The sequence below is a fragment of the Sarcophilus harrisii genome, chromosome 3 (genome assembly GCF_902635505.1).
Source record: "Sarcophilus harrisii chromosome 3, mSarHar1.11, whole genome shotgun sequence".
Taxonomy (NCBI): domain Eukaryota; kingdom Metazoa; phylum Chordata; class Mammalia; order Dasyuromorphia; family Dasyuridae; genus Sarcophilus; species Sarcophilus harrisii.
In genome coordinates this window covers 82,312,244-82,337,311 of record NC_045428.1, presented here as the reverse complement: position 1 = coordinate 82,337,311, position 25,068 = coordinate 82,312,244, and the positions used below count along the sequence as shown (strand labels likewise).

Genomic DNA, 25,068 nt, shown 5'->3' with positions numbered 1-25,068 from the left:
TAAAATCCTAAGCTGAAATTAGAAATCAAGGCTGTGAAAATCTTTAGAATATCCTCTCTGTAGAGACTCTGCCTAATATCCTGGGATATTACTTTTCTTGTCTAATACAGAGTAATGCTTTTTAAACTGTGTATAAAAATCTTTCAAAAGATTTACACGAACTGATGCTGAGTGAAATGAGCAGGACCAGGAGATCATTATATACTTCAACAACAATACTATATGATGACCAGTTCTGATGGACCTGTCCATCCTCAGCAATGAGAGCAACTAAATCATTTCCAATGGAGCAGTAATGAACTGAACCAGCTACGCCCAGAGAAAGAACTCTGGGTGATGACTAAAGACCATTACATTGAATTCCCAATCCCTATATTTATGCCCACCTGCATTTTTTATTTCCTTCACAAGCTAATTGTACAATATTTCAGAGTCTGATTCTTTTTGTACAGCAAAATAACAGTTTGGTCATGTATACTTATTGTGTATCTAATTTATATTTTAATATATTTAACATCTACTGATCATCCTGCCATCTGGGGGAGGGGGTGAGGGGGTAAAGGTGAAAAATTGGAACAAGAGGTTTGGCATTTGTTAATGCTGTAAAGTTACCCATGCATATAACCTGTAAATAAAAGGCTATTAAATTTTTAAAAAATCTTTCAAAAATCTCTTACCCAATAGATGATTCATTTGACCTAGTCTAAGTACACTTTAGATTGTAATTCTTTGAGAAGAGAACTTTCTGAGTTGAAAAACTGGTTTCTAAAAAATTAGAATTCTGAGTAAGGACAAGAAAGATGATGCAAGAGGAAAAATATGAAAAGACAGCACAAAGTTGTGATGTTCTAATATTTTCCATATGTGTTTTTTGGGACTACTGGTGCCATAACTTGCTTCTTTGTAATTCAAAACTTGTAATCAAACATTAATACCAATCTATGTCAATTATAAGAATGTATATAATAGATAATTGCATTCATAGAAGATTAGAAACTGGAAAATCTAAAATTTTATTATATACATAAATGTAATTACTATCTAAATGAAAAAGATTGATGGATTATACTACTTTAACCAAGGGGTATTTAAGTATAGTTGCTTCAATACTTTGACAAGTCTGTGATGTCAATGATATGTCTTTCCTGTTACTCATTAGGATTAAAAGAAGTTAACTGGCAATTTGTAATTATTCAAATCCCAATACTAGAAGTTAGATTTCTATTACTACAACTGTGAGATGATTTCACTGATGATCCATTGTTACTAGAAGTCTTAAAATTTTTCTTGTGAATTTAATAATAATAGATGCAAATAGTACTAAGACCAGCAAAGAAAATTTTATAAGAAATTTGATCTTCTGTTACATACTTTTAAAAAAGTTATCTATTAAAGGCCTCATGTCCAAAATATATAGAGAATTGACTCATAAGAAATCAAGACATTCTCCATTTGATAAATGGTCAAAGGATATGAATAGACAATTCTCAAAGAAATTGAAACTATTTCTTGCCATATGAAAATATGCTCCAAGTCATTATTAATCAGCGAAATGCAAATTAAGACAACTCTGATATAATACTACTACATACCTGTCAGATTGGCTAGAATGATAGGGAAAAATAATGAAGAATGTTGGAGGGGATGTGGGAAAACAGGGACACTGATACATTGTTGGTAAAAATTGTGAATACATCCAATCATTCTGGAGAGCAATTTGCAACTATGCTCAAAAAGTTATCAAACTGTGCATACCCTTTGATCCAGCAGTGTTACTACTGGGCTTATACCCCAAAGAGATACTAAAGAAGGGAAAGAGACCTGTATGTACCAAAATGTTTGTGGCAGCCCTGTTTGTAGTGGCTAGAAGCTGGAAAATGAATGGATGCCCATCAATTGGGGAATGGTTGAATAAATTGTGGTATATGAATGTTATGGAATATTATTGTTCTATAAGAAATGAGCAGCAGGATGAATACAGAGAGGCTTGGAGAGACTTACATGAACTGATGCTGAGTGAAATGAGCAGAACCAGGAGATCATTATATACCTCAACAACAAAAACTATATGAGGATGTATTCTGATGGAAGTGGATTTCCCTAGAGAAATTATTAAAACTCTCAAAACCCTAGAGAACAAAAGAATGTTCCTTAAAATTGTAAGTAGTATCTATCTCAAACTATTAGCAAACATTATTTGTAATGGAGTTAAGCTGGAAGCCTTTCCAATAAAATTAGGGGTGAAGCAAGGATGCCCATTATCACTATCATTATTCAAAATTGTACTAGAAATACTAGCTATGGTAATAAAAGAAGAAAAAGAATTTGAAGGATTTAGAACAGGCAATAAAGAAACAAAAGTATCAATTTTTGCAAATGATATTGTGCTATATATATTTGAAGAATTCTAGAGAGTCAACTAAAAAGCTCGTCAAAGCAACCTCAGCAAAATAAACACCACATAAATCATCAGCATTCCTATATGTATCAACAAAGTCCAGTAGGAAGAGACAGAAAAAACTTCTATTTTAAATTACTATAGACAATTTGAAATACTTTGGAGCCTACCTGCTACGACACATCTAGAAACTATATGAATATAATTACAAAACACTTTTCGCAAAAAGTCAGATCTTAAACAATTAGAGAAATTCAATTGCTTATGATTAGGCTGAGCTAAGATGATAAAAATGGCAATTCTACTTATTTATTTATTCAGTGTCATACCAATAAAACTACCAAAAACAAATTTCATAGATCCAGAAAACTTAACAAAATGTCAAAAATATCAAGGGAAGCAATGAAAAACAAAATGAAAATCTCACACTATATTACAAAGCAGTAATTATCAAAAACAATCTGGTCTGGCTAAGAATAGGGTTAGATCAGTGGAAAAGATCAGGTACATAATACACATTAGTAAATTACCATAGTAATCTAGTGTTTGATAAATGCAAAGATACAAACTTTTGGCTGAGGAAAACAGTTTCCAGGAAAACTGGAAAGCAACTTGGTACTCTAGGTATAAACCAATACCTTACATAATTTACTGAGATAAGGTAAAAATGAGTATATGATTTACAACATGAAGGATGATATCAAGAGCAATTTAGGAGCAGAAACTTTTACCTGTTAGATCTATGGATAATTGAAGAATTTTATGACCAAACAAGACAGAAAGCATTACCAAATATAAAATGAATGATTCTGATCACATTAAAAAGGTTTTTTTTTTTTTCCCCCACAAATGAAACCAATGCAACAAAAATTAAAAAGAAAGCAGGAAACTGGGAAAATGTTTTTATAGAAAGTTTCTCTGATAAAGACCTAATTTCTCAAATATATAGAGAACTGAGTCAGATTTACAAGAATATGAGATAGTCCTAAATTGATAAATGGTGAAAGGATATAAATAGGCAGATTTTGATGAGAAAAAAATAAACAAAATATATAGTCATATGAAAAAATGCTCTAAATCAGTATTGTTTAGAGGAATACAAATTAAATAATCTTTGACATTAGATATCACCTCATACCTATGATATTGGTTAAGATAACAGAAAAGAAAAATGACAAATGAAGATATGCAAGAATTGGAATATTAATGCATTGTTGGTGAAGTTGTTAACTAATTCAACCACTCTGGATAGCAATTGTTAACTAATTCAACAATTTTGGATAGCAATTTAGAACTATACTCAAATGGCTATAAAACTGTGTATATCCTTTGACCTTGTAGTACCATTATAATCTGTATTTCAAAGAGATCAATGGAAAAGTAAAAGGACAAATATGCACAAAAATATTTATAGAAACTCTTTTTGTGGTGGCAAAGAACTGGAAATTAGGGTGATGCCCAACAACTGGGGAATAGTTAAACAAGTTGTGACAAATGGTATTGTGCTTTCAGAAAAACTGGTAAGACTTACATGAAATGATATTGTATGATGATCAACTGTGAAAGGTTTAGCTATTTTAAGAAACACCATAATTCTAAATAATCCCAAAAGGTTTATGATTAAAAAAGAGGATCAAACACCAGAAGAAAAAACAGAGTCTGAATGCAGATTAAAGGATACTTTTAAACTTTTGTTTTCTAGGGTTTTTTTGTCTGTTTTCTTTTGCAACATCACTAATACGGGAACATGTTTTGTTTAACTTCACATATCCAATCTATATCAAATTGCTTGCTTTCTTAAGGAGTGAGGGGAGTGAGTGAGAAAGACTTTGGAAGTAAAAATTTCTTTAAAAAAGAACATTAAATTTTTCCACATAATTAAGAAAATTAAATAAGAGCAAAAACTCAAAGTAATCTTAGATTGAAAAAAATCTTGAAATATTTATTTTTCAATGTGAACAAACTAATGTTAAAAATAAATCTCAGGAAAAATATTAAATGCTCTTGGATTGGGCGAGCAAATATAATAAAGATGACAATACTACCTAAACTCATCTATTTATTTAGCACTATATACCAATCAGACTCCCAAAAAACTATTTTGATGACCTAGAAAAAATAACAACAAAGTTCATATAGAAAAACAAAAGGTCAAGAATTTCAAGGGAATTAATGAAAAAAAAATCAAATAAAGGTGGCCTAGCTGTACCAGATCTAAAATTATATTATAAAGCAGCGATTACTAAAACCATCTGGTATTGGCTAAGAAATAGACTAGTTGATCAATGGAATAGGTTAGGTTCAAAGAACAAAACAGTCAATAACTTTAATTATCTAGTGTTTGACAAACCCAAAGACCCCAGTTTTTGGGATAAGAATGCATTATTTGACAAAAATTGCTGGGAAAATTGGAAATTAGTATGGCAGAAATTAAGCATTGACCCACACTTAACACCGTACACCAAGATAAGGTCAAAATGGGTTCATGATCTAGGCATAAAGAATGAGATTATAAATAAATTGGAAGAGAATAGGATAGTTTACTTCTGAGACCTGTCGAAGAGGAAGGAATTTATGACCAAAGAAGAACTAGAGATCACTATTGACTACAAAATAGAAAATTTTGATTATATCAAATTGCAAAGTTTTTATACAAATAAAACTAATGCAGACAAGATTAGAAGAGAAACAATAAACTGGGAAAACATTTTTACAGTCAAAGGTTCTGATAAAGGCCTCATTTCCAAAATATATAGAGAACTGACTCTAATTTATAAGAAATCAAGCCATTCTCCAATTGATAAATGGTCAAAGGATATGAACAGACAATTTTCAGATGATGAAATTGAAACAATTACCACTCATATGAAAGAATGTTCCCAATCACTATTGATCAGAGAAATGCAAATTAAGACAACTCTGAGATACCACTACATACCTGTCAGATTGGCTAGAATTACAGGGAAAGATAATGCGGAATGTTGGAGGGAATGTGGGAAAACAGGGACACTGATACATTGTTGGTGGAATTGTGAACACATCCAGCCATTTTGGAGAGCAATTCGGAACTATGCCCAAAAAGTTATCAAACTGTGCATACCCTTTGATCCAGCAGTGTTTCTACTGGACTTATACCCCAAAGAGATACTAAAGAAGGGAAAGGGACCTGTATGTGCCAAAATGTTTGTGGCAGCCCTGTTTGTTTGTAGTGGCTAGAAGCTAGAAAATGAATGGATGCCCATCAATTGGAGAATGGTTGAGTAAATTGTGGTATAGGAATGTTATGGAATATTGTTCTGTAAGAAATGACCAGCAGGACGAATACAGAGAGGATTGGAGAGACTTACATGAACTGATGCTGAGTGAAATGAGCAGAACCAGGAGATCATTATATACCTCAACAACGATACTGTATGAGGATGTATTCTGATGGAAGTGGATTTCTTCAACAAAGAGAAGATCTAACTTAGTTTCAATTGATCAAGGATGGACAGAAGCAGCTACACCCAAAGAAAGAACACTAGGAAATCAATGTAAACTGCTTGCACTTTTGTTCTTCTTCCCGGGTTATTTATACCTTCTAAATCCAATTCTCCCTGAGCAACAAGAGAACTGTTCAATTCTGTACACATATATTGTATCCAAGATCTACTGTAACCTATTTAACATGTATAGGACTGCTTGTCATCTGGGGGAGGGGGTGGAGGGAGGGAGGGGAAAAATTGGAACAGAAGTGAGTGCAAGGGATAATGTTGTAAAAAATTACCCTGGCATGGGTTCTGTCAATAAAAAGTTATAAAAAAAAAAAACATCTAGAACTTATGCTGAAGTATACTATATTGATAAAATGGAATGTCATTTTATTGTAAGAAATGATCAAAAACAGAATTTATGAGAAACCTTGGAATACTTGTATGACCTCATATAAAATAATGTCAGCAGAAAAAAATAAAATAAAATAAAATAAAAATAAAAAATAAATCTCAGACATGGTCAATGTGTTCATTTATTTTGACTAACACGCACACACACACAGAAGTACGAAACATTTGTTATGTTTTTCTATGTATGTCTATACACACACACCAAGGGAAGGCTTCTATTTGGGGAAAATGGATAAAAGTAGATATGTAACTTTTTTTAAAGCATCAAGGAAACTTTTTAAAATGACACAGAAGAAAACAAAAACAGTATAAAAGGGGACACGAACAAATCTAGCTAGGCTTTTTGACCTTTTTTATATCCTTCTGTCAATTTGCTGACACCTAAGGATTGCTTCTTACAATAATATTTTAATGCATAAAATACATAGGATTAAAAAGGAAAACTATTATATTGAAATAACCATCAAAATATTTTTTAAAATCTCACAAATGTTATACATAATTGTACATGTATAACTATAATCTGATTGCTTACCATCTCAGGGTAAGAATAGAATTTGGAACTCAAAACAAAAAGATGTTAAAAAATTGTTCCAGAGTGTAATTGGGGAGGGGAAATAAAATGTTAAAAAAAAAAAAAGTTCACAAAGGCCAAGAAGTACTCCTTAATTAGAGAACAATTTTGTTACTATCTTATTAAAAATCTTTATGTAAATAAACATTTCTTTAAAAAGCAAACTATATGTAATAGATACAAATTCCTACACAATCCTCTTTTTTTATTATTTGAATACTTATGTTTTTTGATGATTATTAAATTTATAATAAAAAAGTCTAAGAATATTGTCACTGAAAACTATAACATTACATAATAAAAAAGGAACCAACCTGATGTGAAAAGCCATAACCAAAGTTTCCGTAAGAAAACATAAACTCCACTTCAACCTTGCAGACAACCTAAACATGAGACAAATTCATTTTCATATATCAAATCATAATGTTATTTTAATGCATAAAATAATAACAAAGTAATACTTTTCACTACATATAATATTGTACAAAGTTAGAAAAGTCAAAAGTGTCTAATAATGTCAGATTTGTATGTAAATTCTCCTGTGACAGCAAAACTACTGTGAAATTGTAAGAAAGGTCAATGTCTAAACAGCAAAATAAATAAACCCCAAAACCAAAACCACAACACAAGGTTGCTTGTTATTATTTTTTTTTATGTAGCCCTTTGTATCTTGTGCTAAGCTTCCCTCTGCTATCATCTTCTGGACTTCAGTTCTTTGGAACTATTTGGTAAGCTATCAAAACCATCTGTTACAGTGAACCAATGGATTAATAAGCAGCAGGGATAACCTCTCCTTGACAATGCCATCCTAGTCACTCCATGAATTACCTTTTGCTAAAAATAGCTAACAAATATCAGTCAGAATTCTCTTGGATAATTTAAGCTTATTTTTTAAATTATCTGACTAGTATATAAATAAAGTTATTCAAAACTTAAGCTAAGTGAAGAGGGAAAGATCATTGCCCTATCCATCTGAATGTCATTTTGCATATTTCTGACCAAAAACAAATGCTTGGCTTTTGCACTATATTCTGTGCACTGATGCAAAACCACCTCTTCTCTTCCTACAATGAACACTTTTTAGAGCAAAATTAACTATTAAATATACACTGATGGTTTTTCTTGGGTTCTTATATTTTATGATTACTGGTGCAATACTTGTAAACCTATCTACAAAATGTTTCCACTTACTCTTGCTTTATGTACTAGCTTACCTCTTTTCTTAGTCATATATTACATATATTTTTTATTACACTTAACATGTCCTCATTAACAATAAGCTAGAAACGAATGACTTAAGTCCATTATACTTTTCCACTGCCTTTTGGGTCATATTGAAATATTAATTATTTAGAGATTAGGATATTATATTATTTGCAACCAAACTGTATAATTAGCAAATAAATTGAAAAATATGGGTTTTGCTAATAGGGAACAACTTAGAATCACCAAAAACATTTCACGGTTTCCCAAATGTTATCCTGCTACTCTTTTCTACTGAAATATGGGACTGTCTGTAGTGCTTATCTAAAATTTATACTGATGAAATAATTCAATAGATGAAACATCAGGCTCAAAATCTGGGGAAAATATGTTCTTAATAATCTTAATTGCTTTTCCTTCTGTGGGTACTAAGTAAACCTCTAGGAATTGATTTAACATTTTTGGATTTGAAATAATCTATTAGCACATTGTCATCCACAAATGAAACTCACTATAGTAACAGAGAAATTTCTCATGTATTTAAACTGTGGAAGTCATCCTCCATGACAGTGACCTTTGGAAACCATATATTTTTTCCTGCTTTATATCTCACTTTAATAGAAGTTTACTGAGAATTATTATTTTTGTAGCTGCACCAACCAAGGAATCTTTTAGAATCTTGACATGTGCCTAGAAGATATCCTCCCATTGGAGAAGAACCCTTAAGTTGGTATTTTGTTCTACAAAGACAATTTTTTGGTAATACAGCAAGATCTTGTATTTTCTGTTGCTCTTAAGCAATTGTATGACTGTTACATATGACAATGGATTAACTTTTAGAAAGCCTGCCTATTCCCTTCTGATAGTTTTATCAAGATCATACTCAAAATATGCATTGATCATTTTCACAAAGATTTTTACATGAGTAGTAGTTAATCTTTTCAGTTACTTTTTTTTAGGGACTTTAATAATATCTATGGATGTTTCCATTCTTCTGTGACATCTTGAAAATCAGTTCCCTTAGCGTCTTTATAATTATGCTGTTTCCAGAAATATAGGATTTCCATTATCTGTATTTGACTAGATCCAAGAAGTTTTTTTATTTCCTTAAGACCCATTTTATTTCTTCACATGACTGAGTTAAGACTATAAGTATGGTAGGTCTACTGTCATTATTGATAAGAACAGATTGACATTATTGAAATGCTGACAGATCTCACTCAGTTCACAAGTATTTGTTATCCTTCTTGAAGTTTCATGTGTAAATATTTTTAAGGGGATATCTGGATGAGCTGGGTCTTAGGCAAAGTTTTTTGAGAGTTTATTTTCCTTTTCACTGTGTAGCACATTCTGTGCTCTGGGCTCATTAAACCACAGTGAAGAAACAGATTGGATATCCAGAGAGTAATTAGTAACTGCCCCTCTTGGGTGTTCCAGGGGCTAGTAACCTTGGTGGGGATGGGGATTAGAGTTTCTAATATTATTATTCATAAGCACAGGAGGCTTCCCAATGATCGTCAATAAATCAGAATGAATTAGCATTTTAAAAGGTAAGATGGTGGAATTTGGTGAGGTGGTATAAAAAGAGCAGTTGCTACAAAGAACAATACCTCAAAAGTCTTGAGCACACTCTCACAAGTATTTAGAGCATCTGTGAGAAGAATAAGCTCAAGTTTAGAGAGTAAAGAGGAAATTCATAATTATATGTACATACACATGCACATACAATTAAACTGGACTTAGTACAACTAGCTTTTAAGTAGATGCCCCTGACAACATACTACCAGCAATGGGGAAAAAAGGCAACTGTGAGAACAAAAAGCAGAAAAAGGAAAGATACTGAATCAGAGAACAAGAGAAGAGTATTAAGGCTACCTAGACGACTGGATAAAATCAGAAAGACAAAAGCATAAGAAAGTCATGGAGACTGTTATCCCCATAGTTCCACAGAAGGAGGTAAAAGGTATTCTAGTGGTCACTAATAAAAGTTTTAATAAACACTAAATAAAACTGATGGCACTGCATATATATAGCATGATTGAAAAATACTAGTTTATAACTAATAAGCTTATACAAATAAGTATAATCCAGTCACCATTTTGATGATATTGTGACTGGATGATTTTGGTTCAACTCATCTCATCTTTTGTGAGTTTAGATAAATTATTAACTTCATTGGGCTTCATTTTCTTCAGCTATAAAATTAGAAGCCTGGACTATATGTTCTCTAAGGTCCCTTCTAATCCTAAATTTATGATCTTATGAAAACTTTTAAAAAAAAAAAGTACCAATTTATCCTTCTAAAAAGAGGTAGCATTTCACAGAGCACAGAAATAAATATTGTCATTCTACATTTTATATATTTTCTAGGAATATGTGTTTGAGGTATAAAATAGTTACTAATGCAACTGAAGAACTCTTAGAGGGAGAGGAGAGAAATCCAACTACCAAGATTAAACTACCAAGGAATTTAGATTGATTAGAGAAATGGTGAGGAACAGCTACCACATTCATTACAAGAAAAAGTCAAGTCAAGTCAGGAAGTATTTAATAAATAATTCCTGGTATATTCCAGGAAGATACAATTCTTGACTTCCCTTTACTCCCAATATCCAATTTAAAAGGTCAAGAGCCATAGAAACTTTCGGGAGGGGAAAAGACAACAAGTGAAAAGATCAGGAAATGAATCTGGGGCCAAAAAAAAGGGAAAGTCTTCTTCACCAAGGGATTCATGTCTAGAAAGATTTACAAAGAAAAAAAAATATTTCTAAATAAAGTAAAAAGGAATTCAAAAATCTCACCAAATTAATGTTCAAAGTGTACTCCAGCCTAGGCCAGGACAGCTTGACAGCATCTAAAAGTGATAAGACTAAGACAGAAGAAAGGAAAAGGAATGTGGGATAGAGATTTTACAGGCTTCTGACTCTTAAGATGATTTCTGGCTACCCATCAGTTAAGAAAAAAATAATTTGTGTTTAGTAAATCTCTTAATTGCTCATATTTTTAATTTTTTTATAAAGAGGACAGGCTCTGGCTACCAAGACTTTAGTTAAACCTCAGTGAAAGAGGTAAGGAGCATAGAAATATTAAGTCTGCTTTCATTCACAATTTAATAAAGACCAGGAATACCTACACCTTAAAAGAAGTTTAAGACTTATCTTAAGGCTGCTAGGTGGTGAAGTGGAGAGAGTGCTAGAATGCTTAAGCTATAATCAAGAAGCCCTGATTTCAAATCCTGCCTCAGATGCTTGCTGTTACCTCAGTTTCCTCATCTGTAAAATGGGGATAATAACAGCACCTACCTCCCCTAAGTGCTTTTTTGTAAAATATTTTACAAATTTAGTAGTTGACTTATGTTAGCTGTTATTATTGCCTTGTGACACTGCAATTTTACCTTCTTTTTATCATTTTGATAACAAAAATGAAACTGAGTCCTGGGTATTCATGGGACAAATAAACTATGAGAGCAAAGAGAAATAGAAATAAAGGGGCTATATACTGAACTTTCTCTACCATGCTAAGAAATGTTTTCATCCTGGAAATTTAATTCTAATTCTGGAATTAGCATTGAAATACCTTGTCCCAGAAGCCTCTCTCACTGATTGGATAGCTCTTCCCAGCATTTCCATTTTAATGAGGCAGCTCAGATTATTCCTATTCAGATTATGCTATGGTCTTTCTCTGTTATGTCTCTGGAATGGGTACCTTCAGGTCTACTTCTCCACCTAAAATTCTCTTCTCAATTTCATTTTCTGTGTTTTCTTCTTCCACTGGAATATAAGCTCCTCCAGGGAAGGACATGTCTTTCTTTCTGTATTTGCATTCCCAGCATTAGCACAGTGCCTGGCACATAGTAAGCACTTAACAAGCACATGCTGATTAATGGTAGTTATGTACCAGTGATGCCTAAACCTAGATTGGAGTATATTGAGAAGGATCAGTACTGAAAATCTGCTGAAACCACTCAATCACTGATGTCTATACATGCAATTAGGGGATTTGGGGGAAATAGGTTTCATCCCATGTAGGATAGAAAGGAGTGGGAGGGAGACAGAGAAGATGGAGGGGCCAGGGTACTTTCCTGAAGGCTTTACAAATACTTTCTCACTTGATCTTCACAACAATCCTGGAAGGTAGCTGTTATTATAACCCTCATTTTACATTTGAGAAAGCTGAGATAAAACAGAAATTAAGTGATTTGTGTGGGGTCACACAACCAGTCAAAAAGTGTCTGAGGCCATATTTGAACCCAGGCTTTTCTGAATCCAGGTCCAGTACTCTGTCCACAACTCTACCTAGTTGTCTCTGTATGGGAGAGTTTGGTAGCAAAAATCAAGTAAGATTTAGCAGCAGCATGGATACAGGGGTCTGACATGTACAGTGTGTGCATGGGTTCCTTGGGTGTCTGGACGAACCTCCAACTGGTGGATTGTGCTTCTCAAGAATCCTGACCTGGACAATGCCAGAGTAAGAACTGATCCACTCCTGATTTAGCTTCAGAATTGTGTATCTGAAATTAATTTAATGAAATGACAAAGACATCAGTGGCCATTCTATTTGCTGCATTACCCACAGACCAAAAATGATCTTAACTCTTTTCTCTTTGATTTTCTCTCCATCTTATAATCCAGATGCTGGGTTTTCTGGGCCAGGTGATCAGGGCTGCCTCACCTACATGCCCTGTGCCATCCACTCAGAGATGCCAGAAATCACCGACCCCAATATGTATGAGATCAGGGCTCTCAGCAGCTCTTCTCATACTTCTTGAATCTGAGGCCACATGTCTTGTCTTCTAATCAGTCATTTAACTACCCTACTATGTTCAACAGAACTGCTAGGTTATCTCAAGAATGACAACTTTCCAACTAGTCCTGAAGTTCTCTTAAGTACTTTAAAATTTCTATGCCTATATTTATACCAAAATAACCCAGAACAATCAGAAAGGTAAGAGAGTTATAATGTGAGCATAGTGATTCGTGAAGGCAAGTAGTTAACAATAATGGTGAGTGAATTAATAAAAAAAAAAATATCGAATGCATTTTAAATTAAAATTTGATGGGTTTTAAAAAATATTTTTATATAAAACTATAGAGAACTCCCAGGAAGCTAGAAACTTTGGTAACTGGGATGTTCCCCTCCTCTCAAGATTAATCAAGGGTGCATTTAAGCTTCAAATCATGAGAAAACAAGATTTTAGCACAATCACCGGGGCATTGCAAACTTTACATTAAGATTGAGTCTCTAGAAACTAACAACATGCTTCAGAGAGTTAAGATCATAGAAAACAGAAACCAGGGTTGGTCATAGAACAATGCCTTTCATAATAACATATGGTTTTAAGATAAATAAGCAACATGTTTTCTCTTAATAAACAGCTCTATTGAATTATCAGCAACCCCATCTCCTTATTTTCAACCACTACTAGCCCATTTGTGTTGTGCTGTCACATCATAAAACAATTATATTTTCTCTAATATGTCTCAATTACATTCATTTTGAAACAAATCCCTACCAGGTTTCTAATTTTCATATAAAATTCTTCTGTGAAGCATCCTTTCTAGAAGACATAAAAAAAGAGGGAAATTTTTTAATGCATGACATTTCAGATAATGGATGGTTTGATATTATTCAACCTCATATAAACCACATAAATGAAATGCTATTTATAAACAAAAAAGACATATACATGTATAATCTAGGCATGTGTGGGCATGCCCAGTGATCATAGGTGGGAGTAACTTCCTTTGATTGACTGCCTACATCTTTTTTCCCCTGGTTTTGTTTTATTTAATACTTTTCCCCAGTTACATTCAAAACAAAAAAATTTATTTACATTTGTTTTCAAAATTTTTGAGTTCTAGGTTCTTTCCCTTATCCCTATCCACAATTAAGAAATCACTAGTGAAGTTAGGTGAAACATTTCTAACTTTTAAGTCAAAAAATGGAAGAAAAAAAAAGATCTCCCGCCCAAAGAAAATAAAAACCCTCAAGAAAAATGAGAGAGAGAGAGAGAGAGAGAGAGAGAGAGAGAGAGAGAGAGAGAGAGAGAAAATGCTTCAGTCTATATGGATAGGATTTTTATTGTAAGTCCTTCAGAGTAGACATGGATGACTGTACTACTAAAAACAGCAAAATTATTCACAACTGCCATCCTGGAATATTACTATTATTTTGTATACAGTACATTTCAATTTGATTGAGTGCATGAAGGACTTTCCAGGATTTTTTCTCTTTCTGAGAACACCCTCTCATCATTTCCCATAGAACAATAATATTCTATCATAAACATACACAACAGTTTATTGAGCCATTTCCCAATTAATGGACAGCCCATCAATTTCCAATTTTTTTTTTGCCCTGAGAAGAAAGAGGCTGTGAATATTTTTTAGACACATAGGTCATTTTCCTTTTTTTCCCCAAATTTCTTTTGGCATTTATGCCAAATAGTGGTGTTGTTAAGTCAAAGAATATGCATAAATTTATAGTCCTTTGGACACAGAGAGCTTTTGATCATTTATCAATTGGGGCATAGCTCTTATTATAATTTTGATTCAATTTACTCTATTTTAGAAATGAGACCTTAGCAGAGAAAATTGTTTTGAAATTCTTTTTACAATTACTACTGCTAACTATTTCCCCCATTTATTCTCTCCTTCACCCTGTCCCTCCTCAAAAATATTTAGGTAATGATCACTCCTTCCATCAATACACTGTCTCTTCTATCACCCTACTCCCCCCCCCCCCTCCCATATCCCATTCCCTTCCTATTTACCTGCAAGGTTAAGGTTTTCTATACCTCTATTGAGTATTTCCTCTTTTTGGCTGCCTACATCTCTAAAACTGAGATCAGTCTGAGCTATTTGCTCTCATTGTACTGCCCTGTTCCTGTTACTCTTTCTACCCATGCTCTTCTCTGCTGCATTAAAAGGGTAAAAAGATCACAGTTCACTCAAAGCATGAGTGCCATGAACTGAATTGGTGAGAGAGAAAAGGACTTCCTTTCCCTCCTCTTTTTACCCTCTAAGAGAAATGGGGTTAAGGTATTTTGTTTCTGTTCTATGCTGTCTGTCCACTTCAGTTTTAAGTACCAGAAATGTCCTCACTGAATCCAGTAGTTTGAGCCATGATGATTTTGGAGCCAGGTTTATAGGCTGGATAGTACAGTCAACCAGTTTAGGATAGAAATCCTAAGAAACCAAGGTGTCCGAGGGAGAACTATGGACTTAGAACTGAGATAAGAGTCTATAGGAACCAAGGTAACCTATGAACCCAATCTCCAACTGCTCTCCAAAGACCAAAGTGATATAAAGTGAGAAAGAGAAATTATACCTCCCTTGTGTTAGGCAGTAAATTTGTACATTTGTGATTTTATCTTCTGAAAGAAATATTTCCATATAAAAATGAATGAATTAGTGATTCCTATTCCCACAACTGAAAGAATAACACTGGTGGAAGTTGGAGCCATTTGCAGTCTCCCCTAAATCCCCTTAAGGAGCTGGAGAACCTTGAAGGAGGGTAGAAATCTAAATGACCAGGCCCTTCAGACAGTGAGGGCCTAAATAGTCAATATTACACATATAATAAAATTCTGTAAGAAAATATAAATTCAATTTGTAGGTCAGTTTAAGTATATATTAAAGAATCAGAACTGAAAGAAATCTCAAAAGACAATTAGCCTAAGTCCTGCCTGAACAAGAATTACCTTTACAACATATCCAATAAGTGCTTGAAAACATTCACTGAAAAGGAATCTATTACCTTCAAAGGTAGCCTATTTTGGATAGAAAGTTTTTATTTATATCAAGTGAATGCTTTTGTATGAACAAAACAAATGCAGTTAAAAGTAGAAATAGGTGAAGTTTTCTGGCCTCATCAAAGAGTTTGACGGTAGATACTGATACTGAGTCTTTCAGTAACCATGTACTCATTTGATAAAACTGTTACAAAAAACAATACATACCTGAATTATTTCATAAAGATGTAAGCTAAAACTTCCCAACAGTACAGGGTATGCTTCCAAATCATCAAATTCCATTAGTTCCAAATAAATCATATTTCTTTCATCATCTTGACGTCTTGGAACCTAAATAATAATAATAATCAAAGTAATGATAGCTGATATATAACATTTGAAACAGTGCTTTATGTGCCCTAATTTGATCACAATAATTGCATCAAATAATATGTAAATAATAATATTCTCATTTTACAGATGAGGAAATCAAAATTTGGAGATGTTAGGTAACTTGCTCAAAATTACACAGCCAATAAACAACAAATCCAGATCATAAGGTTTAGAGCTACAAGCGACATTAAAGATTACATGATCCGACCAATTCCTTTTTCCAACTGAAACAATTCATGTTATATGGGTTAAGTGACAACTCTCAAATTAGACATATAATCTTTGCTCACTCACTTTCTCCCATCTAATGTGTTGTCAAATTCTATTAGTTTTACCTTTGAAACTTCTCTTATGTATTTCCCTTCTGACATCACCACTCTAGTATAAGCCCTTATCACTTCATGCTTAGACTACTACAGTAGCTCTTGGTGGGTCTGCCTGCCTCAGTCTTTTCCTGTAACAGTCCAAACTTCTCTCAATTGTCAAATAGATCATTTTAAAATCTCCCCATTCAAAAAACTTCTTTCAATAAATACCACCAGCATTAAATATCAAGTCCTCTGTTTGATGTTAAAAGCGCTTCAAAACTTGGCTTTCTTCCTACCTTTCAAGTTTTCTCATACCTCTATGGTTCTCCTCTCATATATTCTATGATTTACAGTGACAGTGGTTGTTCTTTGATTTCTCAACTCTGAGTGTTTTCGCTGATTATTACCTCAAGTCTGGATTTCTTTCCCTCTTCTTCCTCCATTTCCTAGCTTCCTTTATCTCTCAACTAAAATCTTAAGCTATTCTCAAACTCCCTAAATGCCTGAGTTGCCCTTTTGATATCATTTCTAATGTGTTATATTTACATCTTGTTTATACATAGCTATAATGCAAGTTCCGTGAGGGCAGGAACTGTTTATCTGTCTTGTTATTCCCAATGCTTATCCTAGTACATAGCACATAGGCTCTTAATAAATACTTGTTGCATGAAATGCATGAAATTAAACTTAGAATCTCAATTCATTTCACCTTAATAACATACTATTAAATTAGCCAAACTTATGATTAAGTGAAATTAAATAATAAATGAATTTAAAGTATCTTCATCAAGCATTCTATAAACAATGAAAACTGGTTTTCATGTGTGATATTAACAGACCACAATCATGGAGAACAGATACCATTTTCTGACAAAGATGCCCTGAGCATCTATTATGTTCTTATGTGCTATTTCTTACATTATCCCTTTGTGATCTTTTGCACAAACCATTCCTCTTCCCATAAGGCTCTTTTTTGAAGTCTACACTCCTCTTAATCTATTAATGTCCAGTTCAAATACTATCTTCCATATGAATCTGTCTTGGATCACCCAGCCAGAAGAGATCCAATCCAATAAGCATTTATTAAGCATAGTAATCTATTAAGCATGATAATCTATTAAGAGAAATGTGGTATGTATACAAACTGATATAAGCACTGGACAACACAGATGTTTAAAAAGTGAATTTATTCCCCCCTCAGAAAGCACTGTTGAAAAAGCTACCTATTTTCTCAAGTGCAATAGAGTCTACTCTTCTCTTCCTTTTCTACTTTTGGCCATCTATAATACCTGTTCAGGATATGTCAGGATGTGTGTATACTGATGAACTACTGACCTATTCAAATAGTTAATGACTCTTAAAAATGGGAAAAGGAGAGAGGAAAAAAATCATTAATTTTTTATCAGTCTTCCATACAGAAGTTAAATTAAATGGCAATCTAGATAAGGGGACAATGAGAAGGTTAAAAAAAAAAAGTCCAGAAACTGCTGCAAATAATAGCTGATTTCTTTGAAAAGGAAAAGAGACATGGTCTTCAAGAGTAACAGTATTTAAAATATAAACGAATTTTCAAAATTTTTGGGTAGAGGATAAGGGCAAAAGACTTACAAGCATCATAATCTCACAAAAATGTGAAGAGTTGGGAAGGAGAAAATTAATTTAAAGAAAGCTTGGCATGTGACTCCATTAGGCCTGATCATTCCAAGAGGATTTATGGATGAAACTGCAAGGACAACAATAAATAGAAGAAAAAACCGATTTGCTAACATTCTATTACTGGGTGGCACAGTAGATAGGGCCTGATCAGGAGTGATTTAATCCAATAAATATTTATTAAGCATCCACTAAGGCACTGTGCTAGGGATACAGCAGAGTTGAAAAAGACAGATTTCATTATAAACCTATATAGTAATCCTGGGCAAGTCACTTAACCTCTGTTTGACTCAAGGTTTCCTTCTCTGTGAAATGAGAATAATAATAATAGCTCCTACTTCCCAAAGTTGTTGTGAGGATCAAATAAGATAATAATCATAAAGCTCAGTGCCTAGGGCATAGTAAGCACTACATAAATCAGTAATAATGCCATAGTAACAATAACTTTAAGGATTGTAAAGTATTTTATACATGCTATTTCATTTGATCCTCACAACAACCAGTTAAGTAGATTTTACTATAACGTCCATTTTATAGAAGAAGAAACTGACTCTGAGAGAAATTAAGTGACCTGCTAGGGTCCCACAGCTAAGTGTCTGGAAGTCAAGTTCAAGGAGGCAGGTATTCCTGATTCCAATTCTAGCACTCTAGTTATGGTGCCACCTAGTTGGAATTACCTTGTTTGGACTCTTAACAACTCAGTCCTCAATATATAATATGAGGAAGTAGAAATAGAACCTAAGAAGACAAAGTAAAGAAGGCCAAATTTATTAGATAAGTGTATACTATATTGGAGGCAACACAAGTCTGACATCACTTGATGGATTAACTTTCAAGACATATTAAACACAAAAGAATTCTAGCTCCAGGAAAGATACTTGGAGATATATCCACTGCTCTTAGTGAAATGGGCTGCTCTTGACTCCTAACTTTGGAAAAAGGCAGAAGACAAGAAAAACCAGACTAGTGTAAAACAAAAAACAAGTAGGAAATAAGAGTTAGGTAAGGCAGTGAGCATCTACTAGTAAATAAGTTATGAGAACTTGCCAGAGGATTGAACCAGAGGTCCTCAAACTATGGCCAGCAGGCCAGATGCAACAGCTGAAGATGTTTATCCTATCACCCAGGGCTATGAAGTTTCTTTATTTAAAGGCCCACAAAACAAATTTTTGTTTTTACTATAGTCCGGCCCCCCAACAGTCTGAGGGACAGTGAACTGGCCTCCTATTTAAAAAGTTTGAGGACCCTTGTCGACGCTGCTAAGCCCATTCTGCAACTGCTGTACAACGAGAAGATATAGAAGGGGTTCATGACTCTAGGGCAGGGAGAAGAGCACATATGCTGATACCAATAACACTATTTGTCCCTTTCCTAATTAGATTGGTATACAACCTTGTTTCTTATAAGTTATTTTCAGTTCACATTTCTTTAGACTTTTATAAAACCCTACTGTTCTGAAGAAATGCTAAGCTCTACATTTTATTCAAGGCTTAGAAATAAAAAGCACTTTTCTATTTCTAGAGAAATAAAAGATTTGCACAGTGAAAAATGGTCTGAGTATTTAGAACTAATGCTAAACAATCTGACAAAATTAAAAAGCAGTATTACGTTATATTGCACCAATCTAAAATATTAATTTGGAATTCATATACCTCTAGATCATGAATTATTCAGTATTAAGCACAGCAGGTGGTGAATGATACAAACTGCAGGCAATATCCCTTTTTGTTCTTTTAAATAGTAAATTGCCTTATGTATTTGGGAATGAGTTGTATGGGAATATTTGCTGAGAAGCTCCATAGAATATGTTTCATAAGTTTGTTGGTTGATTCTTCACTTTTACCTGTTATATCCAATTACTTGTCAAATCTTGCAATTTCTAATTCTATAACATCTCTTATATGTCTTAACTTCTTCACTACTCATACTGCTAATACCCTCACTTAGAGCTTTATCACCTTTCACTTAGACCATTGCAATGGTTTTCTTTTTTGATCTGCTTACCTTAAGATCTCCCTACTTCAATACATCCTTCTTTCACCTACCAAGGTGATTTTCCTAAAGCCTAGTCCTGATCCTATTGCCCCTTTCACTCAATAAACTCTAGGGGTTTCCTATTATATTAACTTTAGGAGTCTATAAAAAAGCCATGGGAGTAAGAAAATCAGGGGAGAGAAAATAGAAGAAAAGTACTGGCATCAGACTCTTGAGTAACTATTATACTAAGGGAATATTTATACAATTAGCATACTTATTTGTAAGTCTATATAAACATTTTGTTAGTTGAAATAAAAACTTTAATGTTACCTGTACAGAGAAGTATTTCACTTCATCAAACTTAACTGCAGGTTTCTTCTCGTTGTTCTTGAAATTCACGGAATGAGCTTTAGTACATTTCATGATCTTGTTTATAGTGATGCGAATAAATAAATTTGTATAATATTGTAAGTTGACTGAAAATAGATGTTGAAATTCAGGAAGCATATTTTTTGGCTATTGAGCAATGATTTTGTATCAATTTTATTTAGACAACTCAGACCAAAATCTTTGAATCAATGAAAAAATATTAACTAATACATGTATCTTTAAAAAAAAAAAAAGTATCTTTTAAAAATAACTCTTTTTGTCCATGACTAAATAGAGCAACACAGGTGGTGCACTGAAATCAGACTCCACATACTATTCCCTGTTAAAATTTTCAACATATTAGTTCATAAAGTATCTATGAGAATCTAAGCTCTTTGAAGGCAGATTGTATTTTCAACACTTAGTAATATGCCTTTTCACTAATAAGTGATTAATAAATGAATGCTTGCTTACCTAAACATATAATTATTTTAATAGACTGATGAAGAATACTGATGAACATAAATAATATAATTTTAAGAAAATTATAAAGTTAAGAGCAATAAGCCAGTATTTAGGATGAAATAATTTGGCCTGAATTATCCAGACTTACTGTGTACATTGGTCAAATTTATCATGTAATTTCTATTCTGATTAATTTCAGATACATAGTTATATACTAGTCTATCATGTTACTTAATAAAATTCTATTCATGAAACTATTTTTTGCTTTTTCTGATTAAGACAGTTCCTTTTAGTACCAAACAGAATTTTAATTTCTGTGGATTATAAAAAGATGAAAAAATCCGATACTTAAATGATTGCACTCTAGATATACATTTAGTTCACTTTAAAACAAAAATATTAATGAGCAGACTTTGAAAAAGAATAATTTAGTCAACGAGCACTTTTTTCCAGACAGCATGGAGACAGACAGACACAGACACAGACACAGAAAGACAGAGACAAAGACAAAGAGAAAGAGTGGGAAGAAAAGGGAAGGGAAGGAAAAGGGAAAAGGGAAGGAAAAAGGAAAGGAAAGGGTAAGATAAATATCCTATTAAATTAACCAAAATTAGCTTCCCCTGAAAAGATATAATCTGTATAGTTAATCCTTCATTTTAAAAGAGGACTAATGACATGGTGAGTGTGTTTTGACTTGCCCATAAATTGGATATAAGTGAGACAGAGTTGCACAGTCATCAGCTTATTTTCTCTGGTTCCAGAGTCATCTAAATCTATGGTAAGACAAAACTCAAGACAACAGGCAAAATGGCCTGGGATTCAATAGGAGCCTTTGGTGTCTTTAGTGTGTGACCAAGCTTCAAGCACCCCAGAGCACTTGCTTCAATTGCCTTCATGGCATTTGGAACAAATGGTTCTCATCTACCCATTCTGCCAGGGAAGTTTTTATATGCTTAAGGCAGACATCCCCCCTAACTCACAGATAGGTTTGAGGCCTGTTGATTAACTCAATCTTGTTTAGCCAGCCTGTGAAGACAATTTTACCAGGTGTGGCTGCTGTATGTCCTACAGCCTCTTGGAACTACAGATGAGACATTTAACTTAATGATCACAGGAATGACTCTTGATCTATAGGTTATTTCCTGGCTATCAAGTATGTCACTATTGTTATTGTTCAGTCATTTCAGTCATGTCCAACTTCATGACTTCAGTTGCAGTTTTCTTGGCAGAGATATAGGTGTGGTTTGTCATTTCCTTTTCTAGCTCATTTTACAGATGAGGAAATTGAGACAAACAGGATTAAGTGATTTGCCGAGGGCCACACAGCTAGAAAGTGTCAGAGTCCAGAGTTGAATTCAGGAAGTCCAGTCTTCCTGACTTCATTGCGCTACCTAGATGCTCCAATGTCTCTCTATACCACCCTCAAATCTCAAATTGGAGAAAAGAAAATTATTAGAAGAGGAAAAAAAGAGAAAAATTAGAAAAAAGTATATGGCTTTTTAAGAAGAACGGTATGGAGTTATTCCCAAGAACAATGTGCTTAACCATGATATAAAAATATAATAGAGTTGTCAATGGAAAAAAGAAACTGAATTTTACTTTAATCATTTAAATAAAAGAAGAGAAAGGATACTCCTGGGTGAAAAATGTCTGCATTTCTTTATATGAACAGCTAGGCAGCCAACCTATGAGAATCAAAGAAACAAAAACATTATATTACTAAGTGATCACATATTAAAATAACAACTGTTTTTCCTTTTACTTTATTCTGTACAGAGTGGTTCTGTTAATGTCTCTCATTTTTTGGCTGGTAAAAAATAAAAATAAAAATAAAACTATTTTACTAGTTTTCCCTAAGGAAAATAAAACCAGGTAGAAAATTTAAGTAAATGGAGATAAAAGGAAAAATGAGATGTTCATCAATGTTTTGAACGTTTATAGAAATGAGTAATAACTCTCCATGTTAAAAATAAATTCCTGAACATAAAACTTTGAAAACTTTTTTGGATTATTAATTTTTTTCTATTAGCTGAATGATGTTATATGATAATGTATGATTAGAAATATACTGTTTGATACAGAACTCAAAGTTTTCTATCATTTAAAACTCCAAAGATATTTCTGAATCGTTTGGTTAATTGTTGAAGTGAATGAGAGAGAGAGAGAGAGAGAGAGAGAGAGAGAGAGAGAGAGACAGACAGAGAGACAGAGAGCCAGAAACAGATTTAAATGGCTATTGAGTCAGATGGGCTGATGATTCAGAGGATGTATAAAAGTATTCAATGAGCTTTTTTAGATTTTCTTTTCTAGACGTTCTGCGACAAAGAGTTAGGTAGACAAAAAAATCTCATTAAGTCTCTAAGTATGAACACATGACTACCTCTTTCTTTTTTATTTGCAAACAACAACCTACTGTTAACACCTTACACCTATCAGATTGGCTAATACAACAGAAAATGATAAATGTTGTAGGGTACTTGGAAAATTGGGACACTAATGCACTCACAATAGAGTTATGAATTGATCTAATAATTCTAGAGAGCAATTTGAAACAATGCCCAAAAGGCTACAAATTTGTGGATACCATTTGACTCAGTATACCACTTCTAGGTCTGTATCCTCAAATCAAAAAGAGAAGAATGTTAAAAATTGTTTTTATGTATAATTGGGAAAAAATAAGATTTTTTAAAAAGATAAGCAATTGGATGAGTGGACAAGGAACTTAAGAGGGAAGTATAAAGTTGAACTTTTTCACCAGTGGGTCAAGATGGGGAAAGGAGGAGAGTGTATCCAGTATAGGGACACTGACAGAGAATAGAATTAAGAGATTCAGATCTCAAGGTAGACAAAAAAGATATGGGGCTGGAAGATGAAAGGAGAGGTATATGACAACAGATTGTGACCACAAAAAGGAATTTCAAAGTACCTGAACAGTATATCTTAGTATGATGGAATATAGAAGAAGTAGGCCAAATGAAATAAGTTGAAGAATTGTACTGTTAGGATGAAGAATTATCATTATTTATATTGAGGTCCTCTAGTATTAGGACAGCAACTGGAAAGATGCTGAACTCGTTAAAGGAAAAAGAGGTATGTCCTGTAAGTTGGTAGACAACAGTCATCCAGAATTTTGACTAGGTGGAAGATATGAATTAATTGAACCTCAAAGGAGGATAGGTCATTGGGTGATAAAGGCAGGTAGAAAACTTGGAAGTGGCAATAGGGAGTAAGGAATATTCCAACTTCTTCACCATGACCAGTGAGTTGGCAGGAAATTAATGAAAAGGGCAGCCAGGGAATCAGGAAGGAGCCAAGGCTCAATGAGAGCCAGAAGATAAGAGTGGGAAAGAAAGAGATTTAAGATGAAAGCAAGTTTGTTGTCTATGAAACTGGCATTTAAAAAAGTAAAGTGGAAGAGGTGCGTATCTTTGGGATGACAGTGGACAGTGGGAATGAGTATTTGGCAAAGCAAGTTTGTTGTCTATGAAACTGGCATTTAAAAAAGTAAAGTGGAAGAGGTGCGTATCTTTGGGATGACAGTGGACAGTGGGAATGAGTATTTGGCAATTGGGTATGGCAACGGGGTTAAAATGATGACCAATAGGGTTTGCATACATAGAGTATGACCCGATAGGAGGGAAGGTTGTTAATCAATCAAGGAAGTATTCATAAGGTGTTATTATCAAAGTAGAGTCCTTTCAGAATTTTAGACAGTTAAAGGGAATTACTTGGAACAGAAGGAATATTCTTTTTATCCCAAGGTAGGAGACCATGCTGGACACTTGATGCATTGCAGTCCTCTCTACTTATCACAGCAGCAGAGAGTCACTGCTGTTTAATAATAAGAAAGAGTACCCAAGCTGCTTTTCACCACTGGGATGTCAAAAGTTAACTGAATAACTGGGGCTTTATGTCCTGGGAAATTTTGAGTCAGTGGCTATGTTATTGCTAGAGCACCAGTAGCTAATGGAGAAAGTGACCAAAAGAAAGAAGATAAAACTTGACTGCTTGATTGGATAATGTTCAATACCACCAATTCCTAATCAATAATATTGTTCCACTGTGTTCTGATCTGATGAGGCTTAAAATATTAGCCTCCCAAATAACTGTAA

The 25,068-nt window shown here is 33.5% G+C and overlaps 1 protein-coding gene across 3 annotated transcripts in view; it reads right to left on the bottom strand.

Moving 5' to 3' along the window:
- Positions 1-25,068, bottom strand: part of C2CD6 (C2 calcium dependent domain containing 6) — a 128,610-nt gene that overhangs the window by 83,334 nt on the left and 20,208 nt on the right. For all 3 annotated transcript variants that reach the window (XM_031958327.1, XM_031958326.1, XM_031958329.1), the window contains exons 3-7: positions 22,590-22,641; positions 20,453-20,598; positions 16,020-16,142; positions 13,572-13,616; positions 7,171-7,239 (exon numbers count right to left, since the gene is read on the bottom strand). In XM_031958327.1, coding sequence (XP_031814187.1) covers positions 7,171-7,239; positions 13,572-13,616; positions 16,020-16,142; positions 20,453-20,598; positions 22,590-22,641 — 435 coding nt within the window. The remainder of the gene's footprint in view (positions 1-7,170; positions 7,240-13,571; positions 13,617-16,019; positions 16,143-20,452; positions 20,599-22,589; positions 22,642-25,068) is intronic.